The sequence below is a fragment of the Daktulosphaira vitifoliae genome, unplaced genomic scaffold (genome assembly GCF_025091365.1).
Source record: "Daktulosphaira vitifoliae isolate Bord-2020 unplaced genomic scaffold, ASM2509136v1 Scaffold_4, whole genome shotgun sequence".
Taxonomy (NCBI): domain Eukaryota; kingdom Metazoa; phylum Arthropoda; class Insecta; order Hemiptera; family Phylloxeridae; genus Daktulosphaira; species Daktulosphaira vitifoliae.
This window is the reverse complement of record NW_026099575.1, coordinates 18,042,501-18,070,383: the sequence shown is the minus strand read 5'-3', so window position 1 is coordinate 18,070,383 and position 27,883 is coordinate 18,042,501. Positions and strand designations below refer to the sequence as shown.

The following is a 27,883-nucleotide window of genomic DNA, read 5'->3' as shown; positions in this document are numbered from 1 at the left end:
AAAAAAAAAAAAAAAAAACACATCATAGTAAAATTAATACCTTCTCCGCTTCGCATCGAAGCTAAAAAATTTAGAAGAATAGCTTAAATATGTTTAAAAATATATAAACTTTTATCTTTTAAATAAATTCAAAGTTTGGATTTATTAATTTTAGTATTCTAAAAGTAATTCAATTATTCGTATTATACTCTAGTATATAAAGTGGTTCACGAAGTTGTGAGTACAACTCGTACTGGTGTATACATACCCACTCTATGTATTAAAATGCTTATAACTGAATAAATACTCGTCTGAAAAATGTTATTGATTCATGCAATTTTTTTGTAAGAAAACCCTAGAAACGACTATTTTGGTTAAAAAATTTAAAAAATTGAATTTATTATTATTATAAACAAATAATAAAACATATAAATTAAAGGTAGTCTAAGAATGCATAAATTATTAACAAATTGTACATGTGCATAATCAAACACATATAGTGTAATTTTGACTATTGAGAATGTTATAATTGAACATCGTTAGTAATCCTATTAATAACACTAGGGTAGTGTAATGTAACAAATATTAACATTAGTTAAATGGTCTTATGTTATTACAAACATCCACCGTTTGAATTTCTAACTCTAACCATAATTGAAATTATCTTTTCAGAGTTAAATTTTCATTATTGATCGTCTTATTTTAGCCATTGTTATTAAAACAATACTGTAGTCGTTTTCATAATGTAAGCAATAGATTATGTACTTCAGGGACGGCCCGAAAAGGGGCAGTAGGAGCAGTTCAAAATTATATGTAGTTCTGAAATCGTAATATTATTGAACTTTCCATATTTTATTTACTGATATTAAAACATGTATTACAATTTTATAAAATTGCAATTAATTTTGTATAGGAATAAATTATTTTAAAAATTGTAGTATTTATAAAAGCTCATATACCTGTAAATAGTAATTGTAATTTATTTTGCCCTGGGCTTCGCAAAAACTTGCGCCGTCACTATTGTACTTCAATAGTACAATGATAATATTTCTCTGAATTATAGAACAAAAATGTATTATTTAATATCAGCTGACTTTTTTATCTAATGAATTTTTCATTATAAATATATGCTTAATCTTTTGAATATCAATTATGTTGGTACAATTTATGAGGTCCAAGACTTGTTATAAACATGCATCCAAACCCATCCAAAAAACTTCCCAATTACCTTATTTTAATTACTTCATTATGTGAAAAAATATATAAAATTATATTTAATTAAGTTAAGAAACTTATCCTATTACAGATGTATGCGGAGATAACAAGTGGAAGGAGATAAAGTAGTTAGAGACGAAGTAGGCCTAAAGAATAAAGTGTTTGAAAGTAACTGGTCATCTTGCAGTAGCTGCTTTATCACTCATATTTACAGGCTTACCCTACGCTTAAAGGGTCAACGGTGTAGGGACATCATCACTCAACTCTAGACTGGATTCGTGTATAAGAGAGAAAGATATATAAGAATGTAGAAAAACAACTGGTAAAAGTAGATAATTAGTAGAAGTGTTAACGAGGAGAAAAGTTAACATTTGTTATAAAATGATTTACTCAGGTACGACCAATACAAGGATTGGTATAGGAATAATAATGAATGAGGAGATGAATAGGAAAGTAGTAGAGGTAGTTAGAAAAAGTGATAGAATTATAGTAAAATTAATCTTAGAGGAAAAAGTTTTGATTATGGTAATTTTCTATGTACCACTAGTTAGTAAGACGTGATAAAATAAACAAGGAAGTATTTTGGGGAGAGATGAATGAGGTAATGAAAGGAATACCTGGTAATGAGGATGCGGTGATAGGTGGAGATATGAATGGACATGTCGATAATGAGATGAGAGTACACGAAGTGTATGGTTTTAGTGGAAAGAATGAGGCTGAAGAAAGAATTCTGGATTTAGCAGTATTGTATGATCCTGCTGTGGTTAATACTTATCTTAGAAAGAGGGAAAAACATTATATAACTTTTAAGAGTGGGAGTAACAGATAATCACAGATTGATTATTTTATGTGGAAGTGAAAGTGTAAAGCTTTAAAGATGAAAGAAAATAGATAATTTGGTCATGTTATGAGGAGTGAGGAATCGAAAGCTGTATGAAAATGAACAGAATAGAATGAATAGAACAGTTATGAAAATGAATGTAGAGGGAAGAAGAGGTAGAGAAAGATCAAAAAAGAGTTGAAGAAATGGTATTGAATGCGATATGAGGATGGTTTATGTGTATTTAGATTATGTGGGAGATTGTGTCAAGAGAAATTTTAGGATAAGGCGGACGGACTCCAAGTAGTTGAGATAAAGACAAGAAAGAAAGAGGATAATAATCAATATAAGAAAATATGTTAAAAGAACGTGTGTATTTTTTTTAAACATATAGAAAAGTATTTTTAAGTTAAAAAAAACCCAGCACAGGTGGGTCGCGGTACAGTGGTGACGTGGCTTAGTATGATCTGCTATTTCTTTATTTATATCCTGATTAAGATAAAGTATGTCGAATGAAAGAGGGATATAAATATTAATTCTCATAAAAAAATTGTATTGATCCATACATTTTTCAAAAAGTTATAGCATAATAAAGTTAAAAATGTAAAATTAAAATCAAGAATTTTAACATAAAAATTACATACAGTAGCCATTTTCAACATGAAGAAATAATAAAGTCCGACATTTTTTTTAATAAAGTATATTACATAAGTTTTAATTTAAGATTTGTATATAAAAGTGACAGTATTTCCAGAACACTTTCAAAAATTAAGTTAAAAAAGTTAATTTTTTGTGAAAAGGTTGTCATTTTAAATCCCCTCCTGTGGGCAGGTAAAGGGTCAGATTTAGAAAAATATATATCAAATGATAGGTAAAGACATTATGCACCTATAAAAAAAACTATATTATTTGGTCATTTTTAAAAAAATTATGGCAGTTTTAAGTAAAAAAAATTGAATAAATTTAGAAATTTAGCGATTTTTAAATTTGTAATTTTTTTGGAGGTTTCCCCAATTTACGGGGAACGAGGGAAATTTTTTCAATTTTTGAGGGTAATGTCTTTGACTAGATACGATTTGTGATCTTTTGACGTATCATTGAAAGAAATCGATTCGGTGAGAGCTGAGAAAAAGTGGTAACAGATATAAAAAATAAACACATCATAGTAAAACCAATACCTTCTCAGCTTTGCATCGAAGCTAAAATATTACTTTGGTTAAACAAGTTTTAAGTATAAGAATTACATAAGTATATTTACTAAAAATATAATTTACCTATCACATCACTAACTACATTTCTATATTGCACATACAAAGCTCCACTATATTTTTATGGACACATTTCGCTTTTTTTAAATGATATTATATGCCAGTGGTGGATCCAGAAAAAATGGGTTGTAGTTTAATACCATTGTAGTGCAAAATCTTAATTTTAGTTTACATGTGTAATTAGCTTTTTTTGAATGTGTATTAATTTGTATTGCTTATAATATATAATTTTAATTCTGTATCCACTACTTTGAATTTTCAAGTTATTTTTAAATCTTAAAATAATATACAAAATATAATAAAAATTTTCTTTGCTTTTATGGTAATTAATTAATTTTTGTTTATTAACAGGAAGTTGGTGATGGTTCTAAACTGGAGCGAAGCTTTCAACGTATACGCTCAATTATAAGAAAACGTAAGAGACTGCAGTCAAAAACTGAAATTACTACCTGTGATGCACCAGTAAATTTTAAACTAGAAAGTACTGTTAAGCAACTAATGCGAATTAAGAACGAAAACAATAAAAGAGAAAAAACGGAAATTATTGATGTCTCTGAGGTAGTATGTAACCTCGAACATGAAGTAATCAGGTGAAATAATAATTTATAAATATTTTTAATAACAATCAGTAGCATTCAGTAATAATTTTTATTTTTAAAATAATTTGGATTTATTTCAAGTAAAATTAATTGAAAAATTATTGTTTAAAAATTTGATAATGATAATTACTACATAAAAATGAACTAATTTTAAATAATAAAAAAAATATATATATTTAGATTCAATAAGTCACAAATTTTGACACTTATTTTTGATTTTATTTACAGTAATCAAAATGACTTCAGTAACACAAATTTAAATGTAGAATATGACTTAAACAATAGTTCACCGTCGTTAGTTTTAAATGCCGGCTATTTAGAACAACAAGAAAAAACTTATCAAAGAAAAATTCAAAGGGCAATGACTGAAGATTCATCCGATACAGGTGATTATTATATTATTGTTATTATTTTTTAATTTATGGTACATTTTAATTCATTAAATAAAATTAGCTATAGTGATAAATTAAGTCAATATAAAATAAACACATCAAATGATTTTACAGTATGATAACTTTTTCTATTTTGTGTGGACATAAATTTTACTTAATAAAAGTTTTATTTAATCAATTCAAATCTACCTCACAATCAAATGTGCCCCAGTCTCTCCTACTAAACAAGTGTTTATTATAAAATTGATAAAATATATTTTATAATAATTATAATTATTATATTATTATATTATAACATTATAATATTACATATTATATAAAAATAAAATTATTATTATATTATTAACGTTTGTATTAATTTATTTTAATACACTTACTAGTGCCCGGAGGGCTCCGTTAGGTGGATTTTGAACAAAATATTTTTTGTTTAATTTATTTAGGAAACTTCTCAATCGGGTAAATAATTCATTTGGTAATTTCAAAAATTATTAACAATATAAGTTATTATTTAATGCGAATAGAATCAATTTGTTTTTATTAAATGTATAATTGTGTAGTTTTATCCCACTGATATTTACTTTTTAATTATTTCACACTATTTTGCGTTGTATTGGATGCTCAGTTAATCATTTACTTGTTTAATACAATTGTCATAACGACTGCAAACTCAAATCTAGAATTGGCTTATACAATTATAATATATAAATAGTCAGAGACGAGTAATATATATAGATTATTATTGGGTTGATTCTGGATTGTTGTATTTATTTAACTATTATCTAAAAATCTATGCCTGATTCGTCCTTTTTATTTTTAATTTAAATTTTAAAATAGATTTATTTTATTAAAATACTTTTATCTGAAAAGATACTAGACACTTAAAAAATGAAGGTATAAATTAAAATAATTCGTTAACTTATGTCTGTAAATTATACGATTGTGATGTTTAAAAAACGAAACTATTGGTGTTAAAGAAAAGTAACTCTACTGGTAGTTTATTTTATATATCTTAGTTTCTGCTGTACTTTGTATTATAATTTAATAATATTTATTTGTTCATAAGCGCTGTTTTATTTATACCACAATACAAATTTTTTTTAATTACACTGATAATTTAATAACACAAAATAAACGATTGTTCAAATAAAAAATTATATTTAAAGTAATGCTAGTCAAACTCAAAAGTGAATAAATTATTTGTAAAATTTAATATACAGGTTTATTAGTAGGCTGACTGTCTCATACAATGTCTTCAAATATAAAGACAAAAAAATTTAAAGATAAAAGTATCTTCTTTCTCCTGCGGATTGGTGTTATGTAAACTAAAACTACCGTCAGGCATTACATCAAATAAATATGCCGAGATAAAAGTATCCAATAATCTACAATTTTCGAGAAAAAAGTTCTATTCCTCCTCTTCCTTCTTCTTAAAATGGATTACTTTGTAATGTTTTAATGTAAAAATATACAAGGTGTTCAGTAAGTAAAGGAACAGGTCAATTGTTATAAACAATGAAAACAATAAAAACCCGTTTCCTGATTTATTAAATATTCTATATATTACAAATATATAGAAATGAGAATATAATTTTTCCATGATAACTTTTAAATTTCAGAAATTATGAACTACTTTAAATTAAGGCTGGGGATAAAATATAGGTCTTATTATTGTCATCACTTGACATTTTTAATTCATACTTCTCTTCCCGTTTTTGTTTAAAAATAAATACCAATATGTTTGAATTGTAGTTCAAAATAGTTAAATATTTTTACCAAAATTCTAATAAATATCTTAATAATTATATAATTAAATCGTACTTTTGTTCTGGTCCTAACAATCACACCTGATAGAGTTTTTATTGGAATTTTTTATACAATTGAGTATATAGAGTGATTATTTTAATACTAGCTACTCGATTTCTTCTAAAATAATAATAATGTATGAAAGTATTTCTGGTATTTTATAGTTTCATATATTTTTTAATTTATTAATTAAGTATTTTTTAAACGAATTTCTTATTCGTTATAAGCGTGTCAACTGTATTTGTTTTAATGATAATACACATATTTAAATACCTTTTAATATGAAAATGATCTGATTAAGAAAATGACTGATTCATNTTGTTTTAATGATAATACACATATTTAAATACCTTTTAATATGAAAATGATCTGATTAAGAAAATGACTGATTCATAATAATTTTTGAATAGGTACTTTGGTAGTTATTAATGATCAGTTTTTTTTTTTTTAATTACAGTTAACACGCTAATGGAATTAATCTAAAAAATACTTAATAATTGATAAATTGAATAATATATGAAACTATAAAATACCAAAATTGAATATCTTGCAGCTAGTATTACAATAATCATTCTGTATATATAATGTTCTTTATGATTCTAAATATTTTTTTTATAGAAATTTCTTTGAAAATTATTTATATATTGTCGTTAAAATAATTTTAGAAAATTAGAAAGTAAATTTAGAAGTTCCATCATGGTAATTTTTATATTAACTGTAATAAGTTTGAGTTGTTTGAAAATGAATCATTTGCTTTGTGAAATTATGGACTAGTCAAAAAATTGTCCCATTCTAGTAATATCTGAACTGACACTTCTGTATTATTAGTCATGGTGACGTTTTTTTTCTGTTCATTAGAGTTATTATAAATATCGTTTAAGAATAAAAAATTGTTTGTGGCTCTTTCTACAAGAATTGTACTAAATTTTATAGTAAAAGTAAATAAATTCATTGCACGATGTATGAATCTGATCTGGAGATCGAGTATCAATTACTCCCATAGGAACATGTTATGTTTTTGAAATTTGTATTCATTGAAGGGCCTTTCTTATAAATTGAAGCGGTAATTGGAAACTACATCAACCTGGTATTTCCTTGGAAATAAAATATAACTTTATAGCATGAACTTAATCATTGTATTTTCATTCAAATATATAAAAATATTTATTGTTTCTTTTATAATTATTTAGTATGTAGATTTTCATGGAAAATAATCAAGTGTATACTCTGATGAAGACAATATATTCTAGAGGATATAATTTATATTTAATATAAAGGATTATATTTTTCAATGGATCTATGAAGTCTAGACGCCGCATAGATATAAAACCATTATGGCGGGGGTAGTGTAGAGATTAAATTAAATAGTATTAATACTATTACGTTGTTCATTTACCGTTTAAATTAATTTTAATACATATTATAAATCTGCCAACAAAAGTTAAGTATTTATTTGAAAATTTTGGCTATAACTTATAACCAATGTTAAAATTAAATTTTGTTAAATTATTCCAAACACATCACTAGTAAGTTTGTATCTATTGGGTTGAAAACTTAGTTTTGTGTTCTATTTGGGGTTATAGTATTGGGGAGATTAGAGAGGTTTATCTCCCCTAAAACAAAAAATATTTCTACGCTACTATATATTCTGACAGCAAATTTACATAAAAATGAGTTCTTTAATATGAATCAAATAAAATTTATAAATCTGGACTGTAGCTATAACTTTTAAGATCTCGTATTTACTTGATAAATACATGCAGTTATTGTCAATTGTTTTTATGAATAGGTATTATTAGTTATACATATTTTTATCTCTGTATAATTTTGAATCATTCGATAAAATTCTGTCAACACAGTATTTCTACTTTAGCTTATTAAAATTTATACGAGTTCTAATAAGATATTGTTAGTTTAGTATTGACCAATGGCTTAGGATCATTTTTCATCTGTACACAATGTATGTTGTTGGTTTCTTGTCAAACATACGGCTATTAATCTATGAATAATGATGTAAACATTTAAAAAGTAGGTAGTACTATCAATACTATATTATTGTATGTGATCATGGCGTTTATCTCATACTACACGTATATAGTGTTATTCTGGTCAGTAAAGTACTATGGCTGGTAAAATTACAAATGCAATTTGCATCATTCATAACAATATTTTTACAATGGTTTTATATTTTACTCCTAGTATGTATATAAGTTATTATTTGAAATTTGTTTTAAATCTATCATCACATAATATTAAAATATTATCATAAAACCGAAAATGACATAAATGGAAGTAATGCATAAATTATAAATTGTTTTGACGTGTAGTATGTAATAAAAATAAATAAATCATATCTATGATATATCATATCATATTGTCTTTCATTATACCAAGATGTAAAAAGAAAAATCAGAGATTAAAGTAACTAGTAGCGTTTTTTGGAGCTGCGGCATAGGCATCTTTAATTCTTAGCAATCCACGATTATTGGGTATTGTTTTCTCCAAATTATCATAATTATCAGCAAATAAAGTCATCATTGAAAAATTTTTAGTATAAAGTGTCTTTTAATAATTCATCTGCGTTTAAATATAAAAATCGAAATGACGCCAGTAAAAGTTAACCATTTCGTTTTTTCGTTGCGCATTCTTATTGTTCACATGTACTCTTTATATTTTTAAAACATTACATATGACAGGTTATTTTCAACCATATACATAATTTTATGTTACAATTTATAAAAATATTTTAGTAAAAATAGAATACTTGGCTAATCCAAAATTATTGTTGCATAAACAACTCAATTTGTAATATTTTTATCATTACCATTTTTCCTTGTCAAAATTGTCGAGTTTAAATGCAATGCTTCTCCTTTATGCAACTATTAAAATTATTTGTAATATACATCTGATTAATTAACAAAAAAATCATATTTTTTTTATAAATTTATGTGTTAATTACTAGTAATATCTAAACAATTTTTTTTGAACAGGATATCACCAAGGTGTACTTACAACGCCAGTATATAGTAGACAAGAATCTTTATCAGATGATCTATTGTACCATCAAATAATGCAAGATGCAATGTGTTATGCACCTACGTTGACCAGAGATTTAGATTTACCTATTTTAGATGAAACTTTTGAATTCTCAGAGCATTATATAAGCCCACCTCCGGTTGGTTTACACCGAAGATCTTATATATTAGCAACAAGACAAGAAACTAGCAAAGGTTTAAAAAAAATTTTAACTTTTGTAAATCAAATATATAGAAATTACAATTAAATTGATGAATAATATTTCATTGCAGATACAGTTGATGAATCATGTTTTGTGAATCAGAAAAACAATACTTGCTCTCAATTATTGGATGAAAAATCTAAAAAAAAGCCATGGATAACACTGGTGTCGTATGTGGATGAATTAACTGTAGGTGGGAGAAGAGATTCCAAAGGAAATTTTGTAGATACTGCGCCAAGCTTTCCAAGCTTTGGAAGGAATAAACAATCAAAAGAACCACCAGAATGTTTTCCATATAGTTGTTATCAAAGGTATTAGAACGTATTTGCTTCATTAATATTGACTAATTTTTTTTTTAATTTAACTTAATCCTATTTTAACAGATTTATTAAAATGTACAAACAAATTATATATTTATAATAGTACTTATTAAATGTCGTAAATTATTTTTTAAATTATTAGAATGTATTAATTTGTATTTTTTCAAAATCATATATATTTAAAAAATATTTAAGCTTAAACTAAATGTATCTAATTAAAAAAAAAAAATTATTCCTAATTTTTAGAATTGGATTGAAGCAAGAATGGATAGACTCTTGGTTTGGTGAACGGTGGTTGTCTTTTCGTCAAAAAACTCTAATTATTGTTGATACTCCTATATTTGAATGGTTTATATTAGTATTAATATTTGCCTCGAGCGTGACATTATGTTTTGAAGATATTTATTTAGACGAAAATAAAACTTTGAAGACAGCTTTGTATTGGACTAATTTCACATTTTGTGTTATATTCACAATTGAATTAGTCCTAAAATGGATTGCATTAGGAATTCATAAATATTTTACTAGTTTTTGGACAGCTTTGGATTTTATAATCGCTTTGGTACTAAATAATGAAAAATACCTTTAAACATTTTAATGCTTAAATAAAAATACTATAAATTATTACAGATGTCTATATTTAGTCTGCTAATAGACGAAAATGAAAATCTTAAAGTTCTTCGATCTTTAAGAACTCTACGAGCATTAAGACCTTTAAGAGCAATATCTAGATGGCAAGGCATGCGAGTATGTATTTAATTTTAGATACATTCAATCAATAGTCGGTATTAACTATTTAAAAAAGTAAAGTTAATTTTTTTTAACTTTTTAACGTAAATAATTTATTTTTTCATTGAAATAACTGTTAAACTGAATTCAAAATTTCATAAAAAATAAATTTCTTTTTAAGCAATTTTAAATAATCGAATTTTCCCCTATTCTAAATAGTATATTTATAAAACAATATATATAATTTTCTGAATTTGTTCAGGGGGAGACTTTTGAACTTGAAGGTTAATTGTAATAGTGTTGCTCATTAAAAATTAGAAAAACCAAATAAAATATATATATATTTTTATATCATTTTTAATAACTAATTTTAAAAATATAACAGTGCAACTAACACCAAAATTTACAAAACGAATTAAAAATATCTTTGTAATCACTAATATTTTCTTCCTATTCAGTTTTAAAAATAGAAAATTGATTCTTAGCCTTCTCTTGTATTATCGAGCTATAGAAAATGATTTTGAAAGATTTTAGCAAAAAAAAAAAAAAATGTAAAAGATTAAATAAACTTTTTTTAAACTACTTAGGTAAAAAAAAAAATTCAACTTATCTTTTAACTTAGCTAATTAAATTTATAATTTGGTAACATTTACTGTTCATTCTTCGGCATTGTCATATTTAACTTAAATTGAGTTAATTATTTCCATTAACTTGCCTATCTTTGTCCACATTATATAGAAATAACTTAAACGATAGAGCATTACCATAATCATGTCGCGGATAAGACAATATATCATTTTAAATATTAAATATAAATTAGGTAAAATTTTACATTTTAATAGTTTGAATAGTTCATAGGTAATTAAATTTCAACAAATATACAATCAATTTTAAAGACACTCATAATTAAAATTAGCTATAAATGTCATATTAAGTAAACGATTTGAAAATATTACTTTATGAGAAAAAAGTTAATTATCTTTAATTACTTTTTCTTATAATAAAAAAAATCTTTGTTATGAAATTATAGATTAAAAATACTACTTGTGATACATAAAATTATAAATGCAATTTATTTTATTTGATCAACAATAAAAAAACTAAAAAAATTTTTGAATATTAATTTTAGTTTAACATGTTTAGATTGTAGTAAATGCTTTAATGTACGCAATACCGTCAATTTTTAACGTACTGTTAGTATGTTTGGTGTTTTGGTTAATATTTTCTATTATGGGAGTTCAATTTTTCGGTGGAAAGTTTTTTAAATGTGTCGACAGTAATGGAGAACGATTATCTGTAAATGTAAGAATTGAAAATAAAAATGCTTTGATAATTATTTACTTGTTAAATTAACATGGTTTTGTTTTACTATTACTGTAGATTACCAACAATCGAAGTGACTGTATGCTCCAAAACTATACGTGGTTGAATTCTAAAATATCATTTGATAACGTGGGAATTGCATATTTAGCTCTATTCCAAGTAGTAAGTTCTCCCGTACATAATACGATTAAACTTTGAACATTAATTTAATGTCTGATCGCATGTTATTTTCATGTAAAGTCATTCGTTCAGTGATTTTTTTCAAATTATACTCATGCAATACAATATTTTCATGTATTGAATATAATACAGCGAATTATAATTGGCGTATGGAATATAATTATAGAAATTAAAAAATTATAATCATATCTTTGAACTTTTAGCGAATAAAGCATATGAAAATGCTTAATAGTATACATATCCTTAATCTATTAATATTCACGAATTTCACATTTATAGGCTACTTTCGAAGGTTGGATGGAAGTAATGGCCGATGCTGTAGATGCTCGTGGGGTGGACCTACAACCTGAATATGAAGCTAATCTTTATGCTTACATATATTTTGTTATATTTATTGTGTGTGGAGCGTTTTTCACGCTGAATTTATTCATCGGAGTCATCATAGACAACTTCAACATGCTTAAAAAGAAGGTATAATTATTAATACAGAAATGGCAGAATCTTGATTAATATTAATATTTTTTTATATTTTAGTATGAAGGTGGTGTGTTAGAGATGTTTCTCACGGAAAGTCAAAAACATTACTACACTGCTATGAAAAAATTAGGAAGAAAAAAACCTCAAAAAGTAATCAAACGACCTGTTAATCAATTTTTGGCAATATTTTATGATTTATCCAATTCTAGAAGGTTAATTATTTACATTTTTTAATATTAAAATGTTTTTAATTTTATTTAAAGGATTGATTATATTCAGGTCTGGGCATAAACGAGTTAAATAGTTAAAATTTAGTTAAGCTTTTTAATTTAAACAGAAATATTTAGATTTTAACTTAATTCTTTTTTAATTAATTAAAGACTAATTAACATATACTCTTGGTATTTTTCGTTAAATATTTTTATAAAATTTTAATTATCATAAAAAAATTCATTTAAATTAATTTAAACACATTTATTTTTGACGATTTTTTTAAAATATTTAATATTATTATCATTTATTGTTGTCTCTATGACAAAATCGTGTAGGGTTACTCGTCTAATTATCAAAAGATTAATGATATATTGAAATTTAAAATTATATAACAGATTTATTATTACTCATTAACTTCTAATATTTGTTGGGTATATATAATAAATAATTTTGTCTATCCTTAAATTTGAATACTTTCAGTGATATTAAATGAAAAGTAAACCTTCTAAATTAAATTTAAATCAAAAAAACTGAAAATTTTCTGTAATTTAACACAATTCTGATTATCTTTATAAATGTTTAAATTTTGCCATCAAAGTAATGCATCACAAATAAACAAAATTACTCAATTTAATGGAAGTCGTTCAGTAACAGTATCAATTACTCTGTATACTTTTTGTATAGTTGACAATAGAAATAGGTTCTTTTAGTACTACATTATCTCAAGATATATTAGAGATTTTTTATTCTAAATCACTTAAATTATGTATCATATTGTAAAAATGTATTTCTCAAAACGAAAATTTAAAATTGCCGAGATACACGATTTTGCCATGGAAACGGTCATAAAACGTAATGTTGACTAATTTAAATAAAGAAATTAAAATAACATAAAATTACGCAAAAACTTTTTTTATGCTTAAAATATCATGTATTGTTATATAAAAAATAATTTAGACTAGCAAAAATGTTACCAACAATACACATATGATATTATTTTAAACCTACTATTACTTGAATTAACTTAATTTAACTCGTTAAGATTTTGTCAACCTAAGTTTTAACTTAATTTATTTAAAAAAATAATGAATTAACTTTAATTATTAATTCGGTCATTTTTTAAATTAACTTAATTTTAACGAATTAAAAAAAATCATTAATTTGCCCTGCCTGGATTATATTTAAGCATACATTACCTTCAGAATAATTTGTTCGTCACAAATTAGTTCGTTAATAATCTTTAGCTAATCAAAATAACTTTAAACAATTTTAAAATTTTAGATTTGAGGTAGCAATTTTTGTACTTATTTTTTTAAACATGTTAACCATGGGTATAGAACATTATAATCAACCGGTAGCAATATTTTTTGTATTAGAAGTGTGCAACGCATTCTTTACTACGGTTTTTGGATTAGGTAATTGCTTTTAATAAAATATTTAATAATAAATTTTATCAATGTCTTTTTTCTTTACAGAAGCTTTAGTTAAAATTATCGGCCTTCGTTTTCATTATTTTACTGTTCCTTGGAATGTTTTTGATTTTCTGTTAGTTTTGGCTTCAGTTCTTGGAATACTTATGGAAGACATTATGATTGATTTTCCTGTTTCGCCGACATTATTAAGAGTCGTTCGAGTATTTAGAATAGGTAGAATACTCCGACTTATCAAGGTTAAAAATATTAAAATTTCAATTGTAATTTTTTTTACTATAAAAACAAAATTGTATATTAAAATGTGTTTAATAGGCTGCCAAAGGCATAAGGAAGTTATTGTTTGCTTTAATTGTTTCCTTGCCAGCGTTATTTAATATAGGAGCATTACTTGGTCTTATTACTTTTATATATGCCATTATAGGCATGTCTGTGTTTGGTCATGTTAAAAAACAAAAAGCCATTAATGATATGGTTAACTTCGAGACTTTTGGTAGAAGCATGCAACTCCTCTTTAGGTAAATAAATGATTGGTTTCAATAAATAATCTCCAATTTATAACCTCTAAACTTAACTTTTATATACACGAAGAATCGTGAGCGTTATTTATATAAATATGTAATTTTTAGGCTTATGACTTCTGCTGGATGGAACGATGTACTAGAATCTTTAATGGTTCAGCCGCCAGATTGTGAATTAGAAACACCCGGGCTTCCAAATGGCAATTGTGGTCATCCTATATTAGCTATTACATATTTTACTAGTTTTATAATAATTAGTTATATGATTGTAATCAACATGTATATAGCAATTATATTGGAAAATTTTAACCAAGCTCACCAAGAGGAAGAGATTGGAATAGTCGAAGACGATCTTGAAATGTTCTATATCAGGTGGTCTAAGTAAGTAAAAAAAAATTTTATTAAACTTAGATCTGAAATTTATTGAATACTTTGTTTTATTTTTTTTTTAAGATTCGATCCTCATGCAACACAATTTATAGCTTTCAACCAAATATCTGATTTTATTGCTAGTCTAGATCCACCATTAGGTATACCTAAACCAAATATTGTGGCTTTGGTAAGCTTCAATTTACCGATTGCGCGAGGTAACAAAATACATTGTTTGGACATACTTCATGCTTTAGTAAAACATGTACTTGGTCATGTGGAAGAAACAGACGAATTCAAAAAAGTAATCATTTTTATTTAAATATTCATACAGAACTACGATTTTATTTATTTTATATTCTAGCTACAAGATCAAATGGATGTTAAATTCAAAAAACAATTCCCGACTCGTAAAGAACTCGAAATAGTTTCATCAACACGACTATGGAAACGACAAGATAAAGCAGCCCGTCTTATACAAAGATCTTACAGAAATTTCAGAAGGTATGTTTTCAAATTTATGATAACTATTTTACTAAATAATGTTATTATAAGAGCAATCTTATTTTTAGAAGAAAAAAAGATATGACTGATTTATATTCGGATACTCAATCATCAAGCCCCGGCGGATGGCAGTCGCGCCTTTCATCTTTTTTACACGTGAAAGGTAGATCATTAAGCGGTATTGGAGGAAATGGTGACCGCAGTTCTAGAGCTTCATCAAGGAAATCTTCCAGAGCATCTGATGCATCAGATTTATCAGAACTCGGAGCGTCAGTGTGGCAAAATTTACCAATGTTTTTAATGTCAGGAGCTCAATTAGATGGTCCTAATAAATCTGAAGTTCCTACCCCCAAAAAAAAATCTTTGTAAGAAAAAATATTTATGTTAAAAATATTATTTTTTATTTTTTATTCAGCTTTGATTAAAATGATGTCGAAATTTTTAAGATTTTTCAGTAATTTTACTTATGATAATTGTAATTAAAATAATAAATTTTATAAATTTGTTATGATTCAATAAAAAAAATTATATCGTAATAACAAATTAATTTTTAGGACTGATGCAACGGTACAAATCACAATCAGCGAACCATCTCCTGAATCAAAACCATATGTGCTTCCTTTGACATTAAATCGTAATGGACTCAAAGACTTGACGGACCATTCTCCTCAAACATCTAATGTTAGTATTACCATTACGGATGCGTCGCCTGATAGTCACAGTGTGGAATCACAGGGCTTACCCACTTCTTCGGCTACCAGTGGCACTTCCGCTCATTGTAAAAGACTGGCATTTCGACGAGCTACCGAAGCCAAAATTATACAGCATAAAGCCCTTGTACACAGAGCTTCAGAAGGATCTCACAGTTGATGAGAGTTATGTAATCAGATACATTTATTAGTTAATTATTAAGTTGTGAAGTTTGATTATAATCAAAACTCAAAATTTTACATTGTGACATATTTATACGATATAATGTAAAAAAAAATAATTTGTGATTGAATATTGATGATATCATATCACTTTCTATAAACATAAGATAGAATCTTAATCAAAAAAACATAAAAACTTTCGAAGACTTGAAAAATTACGCTTACTTTCTTTTAAAGTTGTAAATAAAAAAGGGATAAATTTTGTATCAAGCTATTAGCAAAGTTTTAGTATATAAAACATACGTTCAACTTTTTAATATAGGTATTTATATTTATTAAAAATTAGTGATCGATATTTTTAAAAATTGTGCAATTCTCCAGGAAAACAATTCTTACTTATAAAGACATGAAAATAAAAAATATATGACGTCTACATGTTTAAATTCAGGGGTACACCTTAGTTAGTATTTGAAGTACTTAATTTGAAAATTCAATGTAATATGAATTACAATTGTTATTAATAAATTTACAGGTTTTTCTTATTCGTAAATTAAAAAAAAATTTAAATAACTATTCCAACCCTTAAAAAATGTAAATAAATTGTCTTGTAAATTCAATAAAATAATAAAAATTGCAATGCTAAAATTTATTTACTAAAAATAATGATTAATGAATCGTAAATTTTTCTTTTATAGGATACGATTTTTAAAAAAAGAGAATTTTCTAATAGCTTTAAATAAAATAGATGAATTCTTCTTATTAAAAATATAATAAATTTGAATGCTGTTTAAATACTTTACAATACTCAAATAATTTATTCACATTTCAAATATTTTTTCTAGTTCATAGACAGATATTTAATAAATAGTTTATCCGATTTTTTAAATTTAATTTTAAAATGTTTAAATTTAATCTGATCACTAATAACTTTTTTTACTTAAGTGTATGTTTTTATAATTTGTTGAGGAGGTAAGCCAATGAGGTTGTAATGAAGTCACCCATAAAATAACTTAAGAGGTACTGAGATAAAAATTGATTTTCAATTATCCTTGCTAAAATAATAGATCATGATCCACACAACAGCCATACAAAAAATGATATATATATATCCTCTCTAAAATACTCTTAGAACCCTATATAAAATATTTTTTTTTTTACTATAATATAAGGTTTTATTTTAAAACTACCTAAATAATTACTGAAAATAAATTCAATGCATAACTAGACTACTATAACCAGTCTTTATTTAAAATTAATTAAACATCTTAAAATTTCCATATTACTTGAATGATATTTTTTTTTTATTTTGACATGCGCAATAATTATGTAATATTTTACAATAAAATAATTTCTTTATTTTAAAAATAATTATAAATTATCCGTTCGGTTTCATATTAATATTCTACGTATGATTAATAGTTAAGAAAAATTAACTTTTTACACCATAACGTCAAAATGACAATAATACTTACCATATTTTATAAAAATTATTTCTACAATAATATTTATGTACATATAAAATTTAAAAAAAAATTCAAAATTACAATCTTACATAAAATTTTATGTACGTCTTGAAATATACAAATGTCCTATTAATATTGCTTTTTTTATCGAAATTTAATCCAATGTTTATACCTAATTTGTACAAATAATTTTGATGAGCGATGAATTAGTTTTTTTTTTTTATAATAATTCAAAATAATTTTTTTTCCATCGAGTTATCAATACCATTATCAATTTTGATATGATTGATTTACAAAGATTAAGTTAAATATTTTAGATTAAGATGTTGAAATAATTGTATGTGCATTTAGATATTACCATTTTCTTTATAGATAACTCACAACTTGTATTTAACATAAAGAATTATTCCTGTAAAAATATCAAGTTTATTTTTAGGATGACACTGGTATTTCAATATTTTTCCATAATTCATTAATTATTAGAAATGCGGGCGCCCGTTTCATAATCCCATAACACCAAAAAGAAAAATTGTAAAGCATGCCTATTGACTAGTTTTACATTAAAATAAATTTTAAGCATTTATTTAGATACATTTTTTTCATTCCGCAATATAAATTAAACAAAACTGAATTCAAAATTAATTTTAGTAGGCACTCCAAAGTGAATATTAACATATTATAAAATGTTAATAAAACATTAATGTTAACAGCAATAATCATAGGAACTATAATAATGAAAAAAATTATTAATTTTAATAAATAAAGAGAATTTATTTAAATGTTTAAATAATGAATTAATAAATAATTCATTAAAACTATAAAATTGTATTAATATTTCATTTAATTACAGTTGGTACATTGAAAGAATAATCACATAATAATATTTTATTATTCATTTAAAATTAGTTATGTTTTCAAAATGATAAATAGTTAAAATTATTTTTATGAGTTACAAAAATTTTTCTTATCTAATCTTATATGTTAATTTAGTACCTTACATGTAGTTATTATAACGAAAAATTACTTAAAGCTTAAAATGCATTATTAATTAAATCACTACTGAATAATTATGGTAGCTACTATGTTTAATAGCAATATAATCTTTATTTTTCTAGATATTTAAAATTTTTTGTATCATGTATTTATACTTTTATATGGCAATTGTTTATAAATCAGCCATTAACTAGAGCTTTTTAGTGTACATTTCTACACAATAATAATGCATTTATATAGACTTTGACTTTAGTGCCTATACTTCCCTTTACCATTGGTGCCTAAAATTTTCAATTAATTGAGATAGTAATCTATTTTTTCATTTACTATCGTGATAAACACTTGATATATTATATTATAGAATATAATACTTTAATTTATCTATTATTCTTGAATTTACTATTATACAATAAAAGTAAATGATTTTTTAGTAACCCTTTTTTTTCATTACCCTAATATACATTATTACTAAACAAAAAAATAACTATAATAAATGTATAACTGTATTATATACTATTTGTGCACTATTTAAATATTTATATATTATTCATATTATAAGTATTGATTACAGTAGATATATGTTATATTGCAAATTAATTCTAGTCACTTAATATTTTGGTAAAAGTATTATTGTATATTTAATTATTAGAGCCATTTTATATGTCTAATAAAACATATATTAATTTTGTATTATATTAAGTTTTTTGTTAAAATAAAAAATTAACAAATTCAACGAATACATTTATTTTAAGCAATAATAATTGCAAATATTTCCTGATTTATTTATATTTAGTAGAAAATTAGTTTAATTGAAAAAATTAACAATATACTTTTGCAATGTATTTACTAAGTTACTAATAATAAAAATGAAAGAAGTTCGAGATTATAAATAATTATTTTGTAGATGTTCTTGTACGTTTGTTCCAAGAAAAATTAATACCATACGACTTAACTTTGGGTTTGGGTTTATGTTCAGCATCTAAAAACCACTTCCATCCATTTTTTTCACAAAAATTGATTGCTTCTACTTTATTACTGAACTCTAGGCGCATGTTAGATAATGGATCTCCACTAAAATCATAAATTGAATAACACAGCATGAATCAAATGATTGTGAAATAATAATGTTTCAAAGCTATAGTTAACTTACGTAGATGTCCATCCCATTAAAGGATTTTCCCAACGTTGTCTGTTATCAAATTCCATAACCCAACTATGAGTATTATCTGTTCCAGATTGCATTACATTTTTAGTAGCTTTACTTATTTTTACAATACGAGTTTTTATGTGTTCTTCAGGAACACCACTTACTGGACTTATGTCAACCTAAAATTTTTTAAAATTTTATAATGTGTATAAGTAAGAAAATAACAAACATATCAAGTATTAAATATATTAATTAAAAAAATTAGTAAAAGTATATAAAATACACAAAATAAACACTAAACTCAAGAAATGTATTTTCATTTTTAAAATAGGTTTTATTCATTTTTTTTAAATCATTATCATTTATTTAAAATATATTTTTGCACCTAATAAAGTCAATTGAAATCAAATTTTATGGATAATATTAAATTTTTTTGTTGCAATTATGTAGAAAATATTGATAAATACAAAATAATATTTTAATTAATTAATTTAATTATAATAAATTTAATACATTGAAAAATTAAAACATGTACAATAGTTTACAGCATCAAATATAAGTTAAAGACACATTAGTCTATCAGAATTATTAAAGCAACTAAACATTTACTTGATAAATTGGGGAAAATACTAAAATATTAAACATCACAACATAAATATATTTTATTGTAAAATAATAATGATGTATTTACTTATTTAATACACATCACATTAATTAAATAAATATTTCTAACCTTTCAAATATAATTCTAAAGATTACATGAATACTTATTATTTTATATTCTACTAAATGTAACATCTTTAAAGTAACCATTCATGGGTACCATATGTGTTGATGTAATTAATGTTTATAGTACTTGTTGCATGCTGAGAAGACTGTCAATAATATCAGCATGAATCGATTAAGATATAGAATGTGAAGTATTGAATTATAAGATAACACACATTATAAAACCAGTTCTTGGCCTTCCCGAGAACATTAAGTCTAAAGGCTGTTACTCTTACAAATAGTATTGTGTAAATTTAGTAGTAGAAGCAACACACTTAAAAGTATTAAACATAGTAAGTAGATGAATTTATGTTTTTAAGTCTAAGGAAATTCGTATTGGTCATATGACTTAATAGGATGAATTAATACATCAAATCTTTAAATAAAAATTTGCTGACTGTAAATACTAATTATCTTCTTACAAAGAATTAATACATAAAAATAAATCAAAATAAATAAAGAAATCATTTTAACTAAAAAAATAAAGTAGAGCCAATTAAAGATAGAAAATTAGTATAGATAACCAAAAGTTTAAAGTAAGGTATAATTTTTTTAAACAAAAAAGTATTAATTGAAAAAAATTTAAGTTTTAATTTCTTATAGTATAGATTTTTTTCCATTGAAACAAGTTCTTTGATGTAATTAAGTACAATTTTGTTATATATAAATTATTAATTATTCATGATTTTATTTAGTATATATTATGTAGTTTTTAAAAGATATTTACCTTTTATCTATCAAGAAAATTATGAATGAAAATTTATAATTTCAAAAACTTTTCATATAAATTTTAATAAAAATAAGATCATACAACTTTATACCTTCCTATTGACCTCAATGTAACCTTGGACACTACCTTCATTTGGCAGTTTTTTAGTTACTATGTCATTTCTTAATAATGTTGGTTCATTTTTATCAATAATAGATTTTAAGCTTCTTTCAGTAGTATCAGTTTTTGATTGCCGGACTGCTCCGGTGACAAAACTTCTATTGCTAAATAATTATTATAGATATTTAATAATTTTGACAAATACAAAATATTATTACAATAATATACGTACTAGGATGCCACAACATTTTTAGTAGCAATATTAGTTAAGTGTTTAACTGAATTGAGAGTAATCATATTTGATCACGAAACTTAAATGAGCCACTTTCAAATGATATACACTACTAATAAATATTGAAACATCTGATAGTGTTGATAACAAATTTATTTAATTGATAAGATTACCTTATTAACCTTAACCTACATACCGATATTTTCAGGTTATAGCTATCACGCGCGCAGATATTCAAAAGTTTAAAGCACAATATGGGTGATACAAACGGTACAGATTCCTCATATTTTTTGAGTTACGAGGACTTAGAAGTAATTAGAAATTTTACTATCTTAAATTGGTTCTATGTAATTTTTATTTCTTTTAGGTTCATAAATTGATGATTCAGGATAGAGCTAGAACTGAAGCATACAGAACAGCAATACTTTCTAACAGAGATATATTTGAAGGAAAAACTGTTTTAGATGTAGGATCAGGAACAGGGATATTATCTATATTTTGTGCACAAGCTGGAGCTTCTAAAGTTTATGCAGTCGAAGCTAGTAAAACAGCTGAATTATCGAGGAAAATAATTGAAGAAAATCATTTTTCTGATATCATTGAGGTAATTATACAAAAAATATGCTATTAGTTATGAGTAATGTCTTTTAATATAAAGTTGTATATATTAATTACAGGTTGTATACAGTAAAGTGGAAAATTTGACATTACCCTATCAAGTAGATATAATTGTATCAGAATGGATGGGTTTCTATTTATTACATGAAAGTATGCTTGACAGTGTTTTGTATGCACGTGATCAATTTTTAAAACCTGATGGGTTGATTTTTCCCTCTTATTGTTCTTTATATGCTTCTCCTTGTTCTCTGCCAGATATTTATTCTGATTTAGACGAAATTAGTGGTGTCAAGTTAAGAAGATTTGCTGAAGCTCTGCGTAAGTCTTATGAAAATAGACCTAAAGTTATGACAATATCATCTGATAACATTCTCACTACTTCAGTTAAGCCAATTTTCAATTTAAATCTTCGTTACTGTAAAAAAGAGCAATTAGATGAAATTGTAGCTGACAAATGTTTAACTGTTGTAGACAAAACTGGTATTTATCAAGGTATATGTTTTTGGTTTGATGTTCAGTTCCCAGGTAATGAATATACATTGAGTACTGCACCAGAAGCACCAGAAACCCACTGGAAACAAACTATTATTGTATTACCAACACAAATGGATGTGGAAGAAGGAGATGCTGTAATGTTCAATGTAAAACTAAAACGTAACAATTGTAAAACTAGAAGCTATAGTATAAGTTTAGACATGTTAGACCCTGAACAAGAAACCCATCCAACTCCATGTAGTTGTAAATACACTAAATGTAAAATAATTAAAACATTTTTATCGGTAACTGAAAATGATAATGATGATGTCGATGACGATCACATTTCTGTAGATGAAAAAATTCAAGAAGAAATATAGATGTAATAATAAAAAATGTGAAGTAATAAAAGACTATTAGTTATTTAAGAAAACATTATATTGTTGTTTAATATTGTTTAACTCAAAATTTCATGTACATCTATAATTAAAGTATTTTAGTAGAAAATTTTTTCACATTGTTTAGAAGTTATAATTAAATTTATTTGATATATTTGTCCATAAATTTTCTATGAAAATCAGAACGAATGCAATCATTTATAAAGGTAGTGCTCTTTTCAGGTTCTGTCCTGGCACAGTTTTTAAATACTACATCATCATTCCAACGTCTTTTAACTTTTTGATTTACTTTAGGTGCAACAGAACTATAGCTTAACAAAGGGTTGCCTTGAAGAATGTTTTGAATTCTGATTTGTTCTTCAGCTTCACGCTTTTCAGATTCCTTTAAAAATAGAAAAAAATTCTTATGATGATTGATAATTAATTAATACATTAATAATGTATTTTTCATTATTAAAATATAGGTCAAAATTAATAAACAATGTTTAAACTAGTAACTCATTATTTATAAATATAAAGGATTATAAAAAAATCAATATCATCCAGTAACCATTGGTACCAGAACCCAGTAGTGGAGAAAATAATAATTTTGGCCCTCTATTCGTGTAACTTAAAACAAAAATTTAACTCATTAATTTTAAGTTCAATAATCGTATAATATTTATAATCTATAATAAATTGTGTTTTAAAGTGTCTTTTAATTCAATTCACATTTTGTAAGTACCATCAATGTTATTTTAGTTGTTGTTTTATAAGTGGTTATACAAATTAGTTATTCTAAACAAACATACAATAAAATCATTTGAAAATGTTCTGTAATATTAAACATGATAATAATCATTATTTTTATTTATTATTGATAGCATAATAGAATAACATAGTTAATGCTAAGGTTTCTTAACTATCGAAAATTTTAAAGTATAGTAATAATTGAAACCTTAATTAAAATTTATGTGAAATTTTCTATAAGCTTAATATAAATAATTTTTTAACATAAATGTATTAAAAATCAAAAGTAGTAAAATAATATTAAATTATGAATCAATTTATTTAAAAATTAATGCTAATTTAAATAATCATATTTAAAAAAATGTTAAAATTACAACTGTTTTTTAAAATTTATCAACAGCTTTAATAACCAATGCCATAACTGGATATTATTCTTCATTAAATAAATATTTATACAAACCATTCGAGCATCTTCAGCCATTCTTTCTTTTTTAATTTTTTGCAATTCTAACATTAATTCTTCAGCATCATCTTCACTGTCATCGTCATCAGAGGCATCAAGGTCTAAAGGGTCATCTACATCTAAAGTTGCAATAGGTACATGTTCAGGACGGATTTTTTTCCTGATAAAATTATTTAAAAATTAATGTAAGATTCAAGAATATTTTAATGATTAAAAGCTTACAAAGGTGGTTCATTATTTCCTATAGATTTTAATGTTACACCTTTTTCTTTTTCTTCAAGAATTTTAGCAAAGTCCTGTTTTTGAAGTTCTTCAGCAGTTCCTTGACCAGGTTCCCTAAAAGTTATCATAATTCACAATTATTATTATCATAACTATAGAATAGAATAAAGTAAATTATTATTTTTTAAATTACTTATGATTTACAGTACCTGTATTTAAGTTTAGTATGTGATGGTAAATCTCTGCTAGAATATTGTACAGACAAAGCACTCAAATCATTTTCTCCACGTCCTGAACCTCCTCGAGCTGGTTCAAAGGTTGGTCGAGCAGCAGTTGTCATTTCTAAGAAAAAAAAATTAATTTTTTTTTTATACTAACATATATATACTAACAAATTTTATGAAGTTAAAAAATTTTAATTCATTCAAGGGGTTGCTAAGAAATTAACACTACGAGTTTGGTGAACCTGAGGTAACGAACTCTGAGCTGGTCTTAACTAGTTGGTTTAATTTGGTCCACCTGGTTAGGGGTTTGTCGACGAGCTATATACTAATAAGAAAAGAAAAAAGAATAGAAGAAAAAGAGCGGTTATAAGACATGAGAAACTTCAAACACAAATTCAAAGAATTCTTCAAATGTTGCAAAACATTTAAAAATGGATTTATACCAGCTATACATATGATAGAAGATAATAATGGTACCCTAATAAAAGGATTTACCACAACAAACAGATAAATGCCCTTTTTGAAATTGTTTAGAACAAAGACAATAATAAAATTTTTGTAAAACATTTTTATACTATAATTGTATTGACTAAAATTTTGAATTCTATACATATTTACACATAAACTTTGGATGTCATAGTAAAAAAAAAATTTTGACTATGAATTTGTTGGTAAAAGTTGAAGAGAAGACTATGGTTTATCTAGTTGTTGCATATAAAAGCTGTGTATTTTTTATTAGTACTCAAATATTTTTATTTTATTTTCAAAAATTGTAGGATTTTCAATGATATCATTATTTAGAATTAATAAATAACAACTTGATTCTTTAAAAAAGTAATAACAGGATACCTTGTCAAAAGAGTTTTGTAAAACATAAATTTTTTTTATAAAATTAATTGAAAAAATATTTAATTATCTAGAAATACTTAAGAATTTAAGACCTTACCTTACTATTATAGCAATCAAATTATTGACATATGGTCATGATTTAACTATAGGATATTTTTTCTTTTTTCAATAAATATCAATAGGTTTAATATTTGTAAAACTTTGTATTATAATGTAAAGCAATAAAAATTAAATATTATATTTTAAACAAAATAATAACAAATAGTTTCATGAAGTAATTATTATTTATAAACACTTGAAAACATTTTTAGATAAAAAAATGAAAAATATTTGGTTAAACAATTATTAATATATAGTTATCATTATAAATTTATTTCTGTACTAACTCAATGAATTTTGATCACATTAATCTATATATTGCATCCAATTATCAAGAATAATTTCCTTTATAAATTTCAATTAAAAAGTGAATTTATCTGGTTGTTGTCGCAAGTCTTTCAATTACAAGACTTGAAAACATTGTCAAGAAATTTAAAATGTACTATGAAAAACTCCTTAACAGGCACAACAGAAGTAGGCAAACAAGCCAATACCATATAACAATAGCAAAATCAAAAATATTAAATCTGAGTTTAGAAGAGGTACTGTAGGCCATTCAGGTTCTAAAAAATAATAAGTCTACAGGAGATTATAAAATTAAAAGCGGAATTATTGAAGTTAGAAGGACAAAACCTAATACAAAAATTATGTAACCTAATTCAACAGATATGGAATAAGGAAAAGATACCACAAAACTGGAATGAATCATTGATATATCCCATTTTCAAAAAAAAAAAACAACCAAATCAAATTAGAGAGTTATAGAGGAATATCACTGTTGAACAATAGATTTAAGTTATTGCCAATAATCATATTTAAAAGATTGCAAATACATAAAGATGAGATAGTAGGTTATAAAAAATAAATTAACTATTGATCACATATTTGTCATTAGATAAATTATGGAAAATTAATGTATTATACATTTATTTATTGAAAATAATCTACTATGTTTAATAAACAAAATGTATTTACCAATTAGCTATCATTATAATTAAAGAAAACTTTTGCTCTTATATTTTAAAAAGTTACTATGTAATATATAAGAATAATTGACTCTCTCTAAAATTTATTTAAAATTTTAAAAAAATCTTTTTTTTTGTATCAAAACAGGCGTTACTTAACATGTCAAGCTAAAACTTGAAATGATGGTGTTTATTGGAAGTTTGTAGAAAATTAAAGAATAGGTTAGATGAATAGTTGCACGTCTTCCACTGGTTAAGATTTTTCAAATTAACAGACTTTGAATGTTCATTAGAATGAACATATAATCTTGAAACCTTAAAAAACTTTGTACCACACTAATTATACGCCAGCTTTCATTTATTATTGTAATAATCAATATATTAATTTAGGTGCTTAAATGCATAATAAAGTATTCATTTAGAGCTCTAACTCATTGAGTCATTACTTACTTCGCGATTTATATTTATTGTCCACTAATTCACTATAAGAAAATTACTGAAGTATACTTATTTCTATTAAATTTTTATTGTTTATAAATCACGGTTATAAATATAATTAAAAAAGTATTAAATAAAAAAGTGTATTAAGAAACTATTTAATATTCCTTGACCATAGACAAGATAATTTCCGTCGTTTTTGACAAACTACGGCAGATGTTTACCACAATTATACACACTAGTTCAGATATTTAACTAAAGATTACTCAGTTCACTGATTTTCATAAATATAATAGACTATATTGCTAACTCGTGATAACAGCTGAAGCCTTACACATTATCTCTAGCTATATACTATTTTCGTAAGCCCCATACGATCAGTCCTTATATTTCGTGTACGCATTTTTTGTATCAAATTAAAGTATTTATTATCAACAACATTTTTTATCCTTAACAACATACACGAAGTACTAAGAATGATGTTTGGCCTAAAAGAAAATGGTTGCTAAATAACTTCATTCGCTAACATGGACTGTATAAACAATGTGCATTTGGTAGAACAGCGCGCTCTAACCGTTCATTTAACTAGTGTAATCAGAATGTATAGCAACACAAGGAATATTTTTCAAAAACTTCTATCGTTCAAAAATAAGTTATTTAATCAAAAAATATATAAATAAGCAATAGTAATTCATGTAGGTATAGATGCGGTAAGCTACT

At 24.6% G+C, this 27,883-nt stretch overlaps 4 protein-coding genes across 6 annotated transcripts in view; 2 read left to right on the top strand and 2 right to left on the bottom strand.

Annotated features, from left to right (window-relative positions):
• The window catches only part of LOC126904565 (sodium channel protein 60E-like), a 69,760-nt gene extending 51,897 nt beyond the window's left edge, over nucleotides 1-17,863 (top strand). For 2 of the 3 annotated variants that reach the window (XM_050683689.1, XM_050683687.1), the window contains 18 exons: nucleotides 3,634-3,872; nucleotides 4,110-4,267; nucleotides 9,067-9,306; nucleotides 9,385-9,625; nucleotides 9,881-10,196; nucleotides 10,265-10,381; nucleotides 11,507-11,665; nucleotides 11,744-11,848; nucleotides 12,146-12,337; nucleotides 12,401-12,555; nucleotides 13,838-13,971; nucleotides 14,032-14,225; nucleotides 14,302-14,504; nucleotides 14,616-14,888; nucleotides 14,961-15,180; nucleotides 15,241-15,380; nucleotides 15,449-15,745; nucleotides 15,935-17,863. In XM_050683689.1, coding sequence (XP_050539646.1) covers nucleotides 3,634-3,872; nucleotides 4,110-4,267; nucleotides 9,067-9,306; nucleotides 9,385-9,625; nucleotides 9,881-10,196; nucleotides 10,265-10,381; nucleotides 11,507-11,665; nucleotides 11,744-11,848; nucleotides 12,146-12,337; nucleotides 12,401-12,555; nucleotides 13,838-13,971; nucleotides 14,032-14,225; nucleotides 14,302-14,504; nucleotides 14,616-14,888; nucleotides 14,961-15,180; nucleotides 15,241-15,380; nucleotides 15,449-15,745; nucleotides 15,935-16,250 — 3,699 coding nt within the window. In that variant the 3' untranslated portion in view covers nucleotides 16,251-17,863. The remainder of the gene's footprint in view (nucleotides 1-3,633; nucleotides 3,873-4,109; nucleotides 4,268-9,066; nucleotides 9,307-9,384; nucleotides 9,626-9,880; nucleotides 10,197-10,264; nucleotides 10,382-11,506; nucleotides 11,666-11,743; nucleotides 11,849-12,145; nucleotides 12,338-12,400; nucleotides 12,556-13,837; nucleotides 13,972-14,031; nucleotides 14,226-14,301; nucleotides 14,505-14,615; nucleotides 14,889-14,960; nucleotides 15,181-15,240; nucleotides 15,381-15,448; nucleotides 15,746-15,934) is intronic. The other variant, XM_050683688.1, reaches the window with a different exon arrangement.
• Nucleotides 17,864-19,436: 1,573 nt separating this feature from the next.
• On the bottom strand, nucleotides 19,437-21,833 carry LOC126904570 (NADH dehydrogenase [ubiquinone] iron-sulfur protein 4, mitochondrial). The gene is made up of 4 exons (XM_050683696.1): nucleotides 21,685-21,833; nucleotides 21,445-21,616; nucleotides 19,859-20,034; nucleotides 19,437-19,779 (listed from the first exon to the last, which is right to left on the bottom strand). Exons 1-4 carry the CDS (start codon nucleotides 21,747-21,749, stop codon nucleotides 19,602-19,604), a joined length of 591 nt encoding a protein of 196 aa, XP_050539653.1. The 5' UTR covers nucleotides 21,750-21,833; the 3' UTR covers nucleotides 19,437-19,601.
• Nucleotides 20,673-23,214, top strand: LOC126904567 (protein arginine N-methyltransferase 6). The gene is made up of 4 exons (XM_050683694.1): nucleotides 20,673-20,916; nucleotides 21,893-21,995; nucleotides 22,052-22,288; nucleotides 22,362-23,214. The coding sequence occupies exons 2-4, from the start codon at nucleotides 21,939-21,941 to the stop codon at nucleotides 23,154-23,156; spliced, it is 1,089 nt and encodes a 362-aa protein (XP_050539651.1). The 5' UTR covers nucleotides 20,673-20,916; nucleotides 21,893-21,938; the 3' UTR covers nucleotides 23,157-23,214.
• LOC126904568 (protein CWC15 homolog) lies at nucleotides 23,197-27,759 on the bottom strand. Its single transcript, XM_050683695.1, has 5 exons — nucleotides 27,176-27,759; nucleotides 24,798-24,930; nucleotides 24,589-24,702; nucleotides 24,364-24,526; nucleotides 23,197-23,556 (listed from the first exon to the last, which is right to left on the bottom strand). Exons 2-5 carry the CDS (start codon nucleotides 24,926-24,928, stop codon nucleotides 23,317-23,319), a joined length of 648 nt encoding a protein of 215 aa, XP_050539652.1. The 5' UTR covers nucleotides 24,929-24,930; nucleotides 27,176-27,759; the 3' UTR covers nucleotides 23,197-23,316.
• Between the last annotated feature and the right edge of the window lie 124 nt (nucleotides 27,760-27,883).

Coding starts and splice junctions, on each gene's coding strand:
- LOC126904567 (XM_050683694.1), top strand. CDS start 21,939: ATGGGTGATACAAACGGTACAGATTCCTCATATTTTTTGAGTTACGAG. Junction 21,996..22,051: donor TGAGTTACGAGGACTTAGAA/GTAATTAGAAAT, acceptor TATTTCTTTTAG/GTTCATAAATTGATGATTCA. Junction 22,289..22,361: donor ATTTTTCTGATATCATTGAG/GTAATTATACAA, acceptor TATTAATTACAG/GTTGTATACAGTAAAGTGGA.
- LOC126904570 (XM_050683696.1), bottom strand. CDS start 21,749: ATGATTACTCTCAATTCAGTTAAACACTTAACTAATATTGCTACTAAA. Junction 20,035..21,444: donor ACATTGAGGTCAATAGGAAG/GTATAAAGTTGT, acceptor AAAAAATTTTAG/GTTGACATAAGTCCAGTAAG. Junction 19,780..19,858: donor TTAATGGGATGGACATCTAC/GTAAGTTAACTA, acceptor TTATGATTTTAG/TGGAGATCCATTATCTAACA.
- LOC126904568 (XM_050683695.1), bottom strand. CDS start 24,928: ATGACAACTGCTGCTCGACCAACCTTTGAACCAGCTCGAGGAGGTTCA. Junction 24,703..24,797: donor CATACTAAACTTAAATACAG/GTACTGTAAATC, acceptor GATAACTTTTAG/GGAACCTGGTCAAGGAACTG. Junction 24,527..24,588: donor GGAAATAATGAACCACCTTT/GTAAGCTTTTAA, acceptor TAATTTTATCAG/GAAAAAAATCCGTCCTGAAC.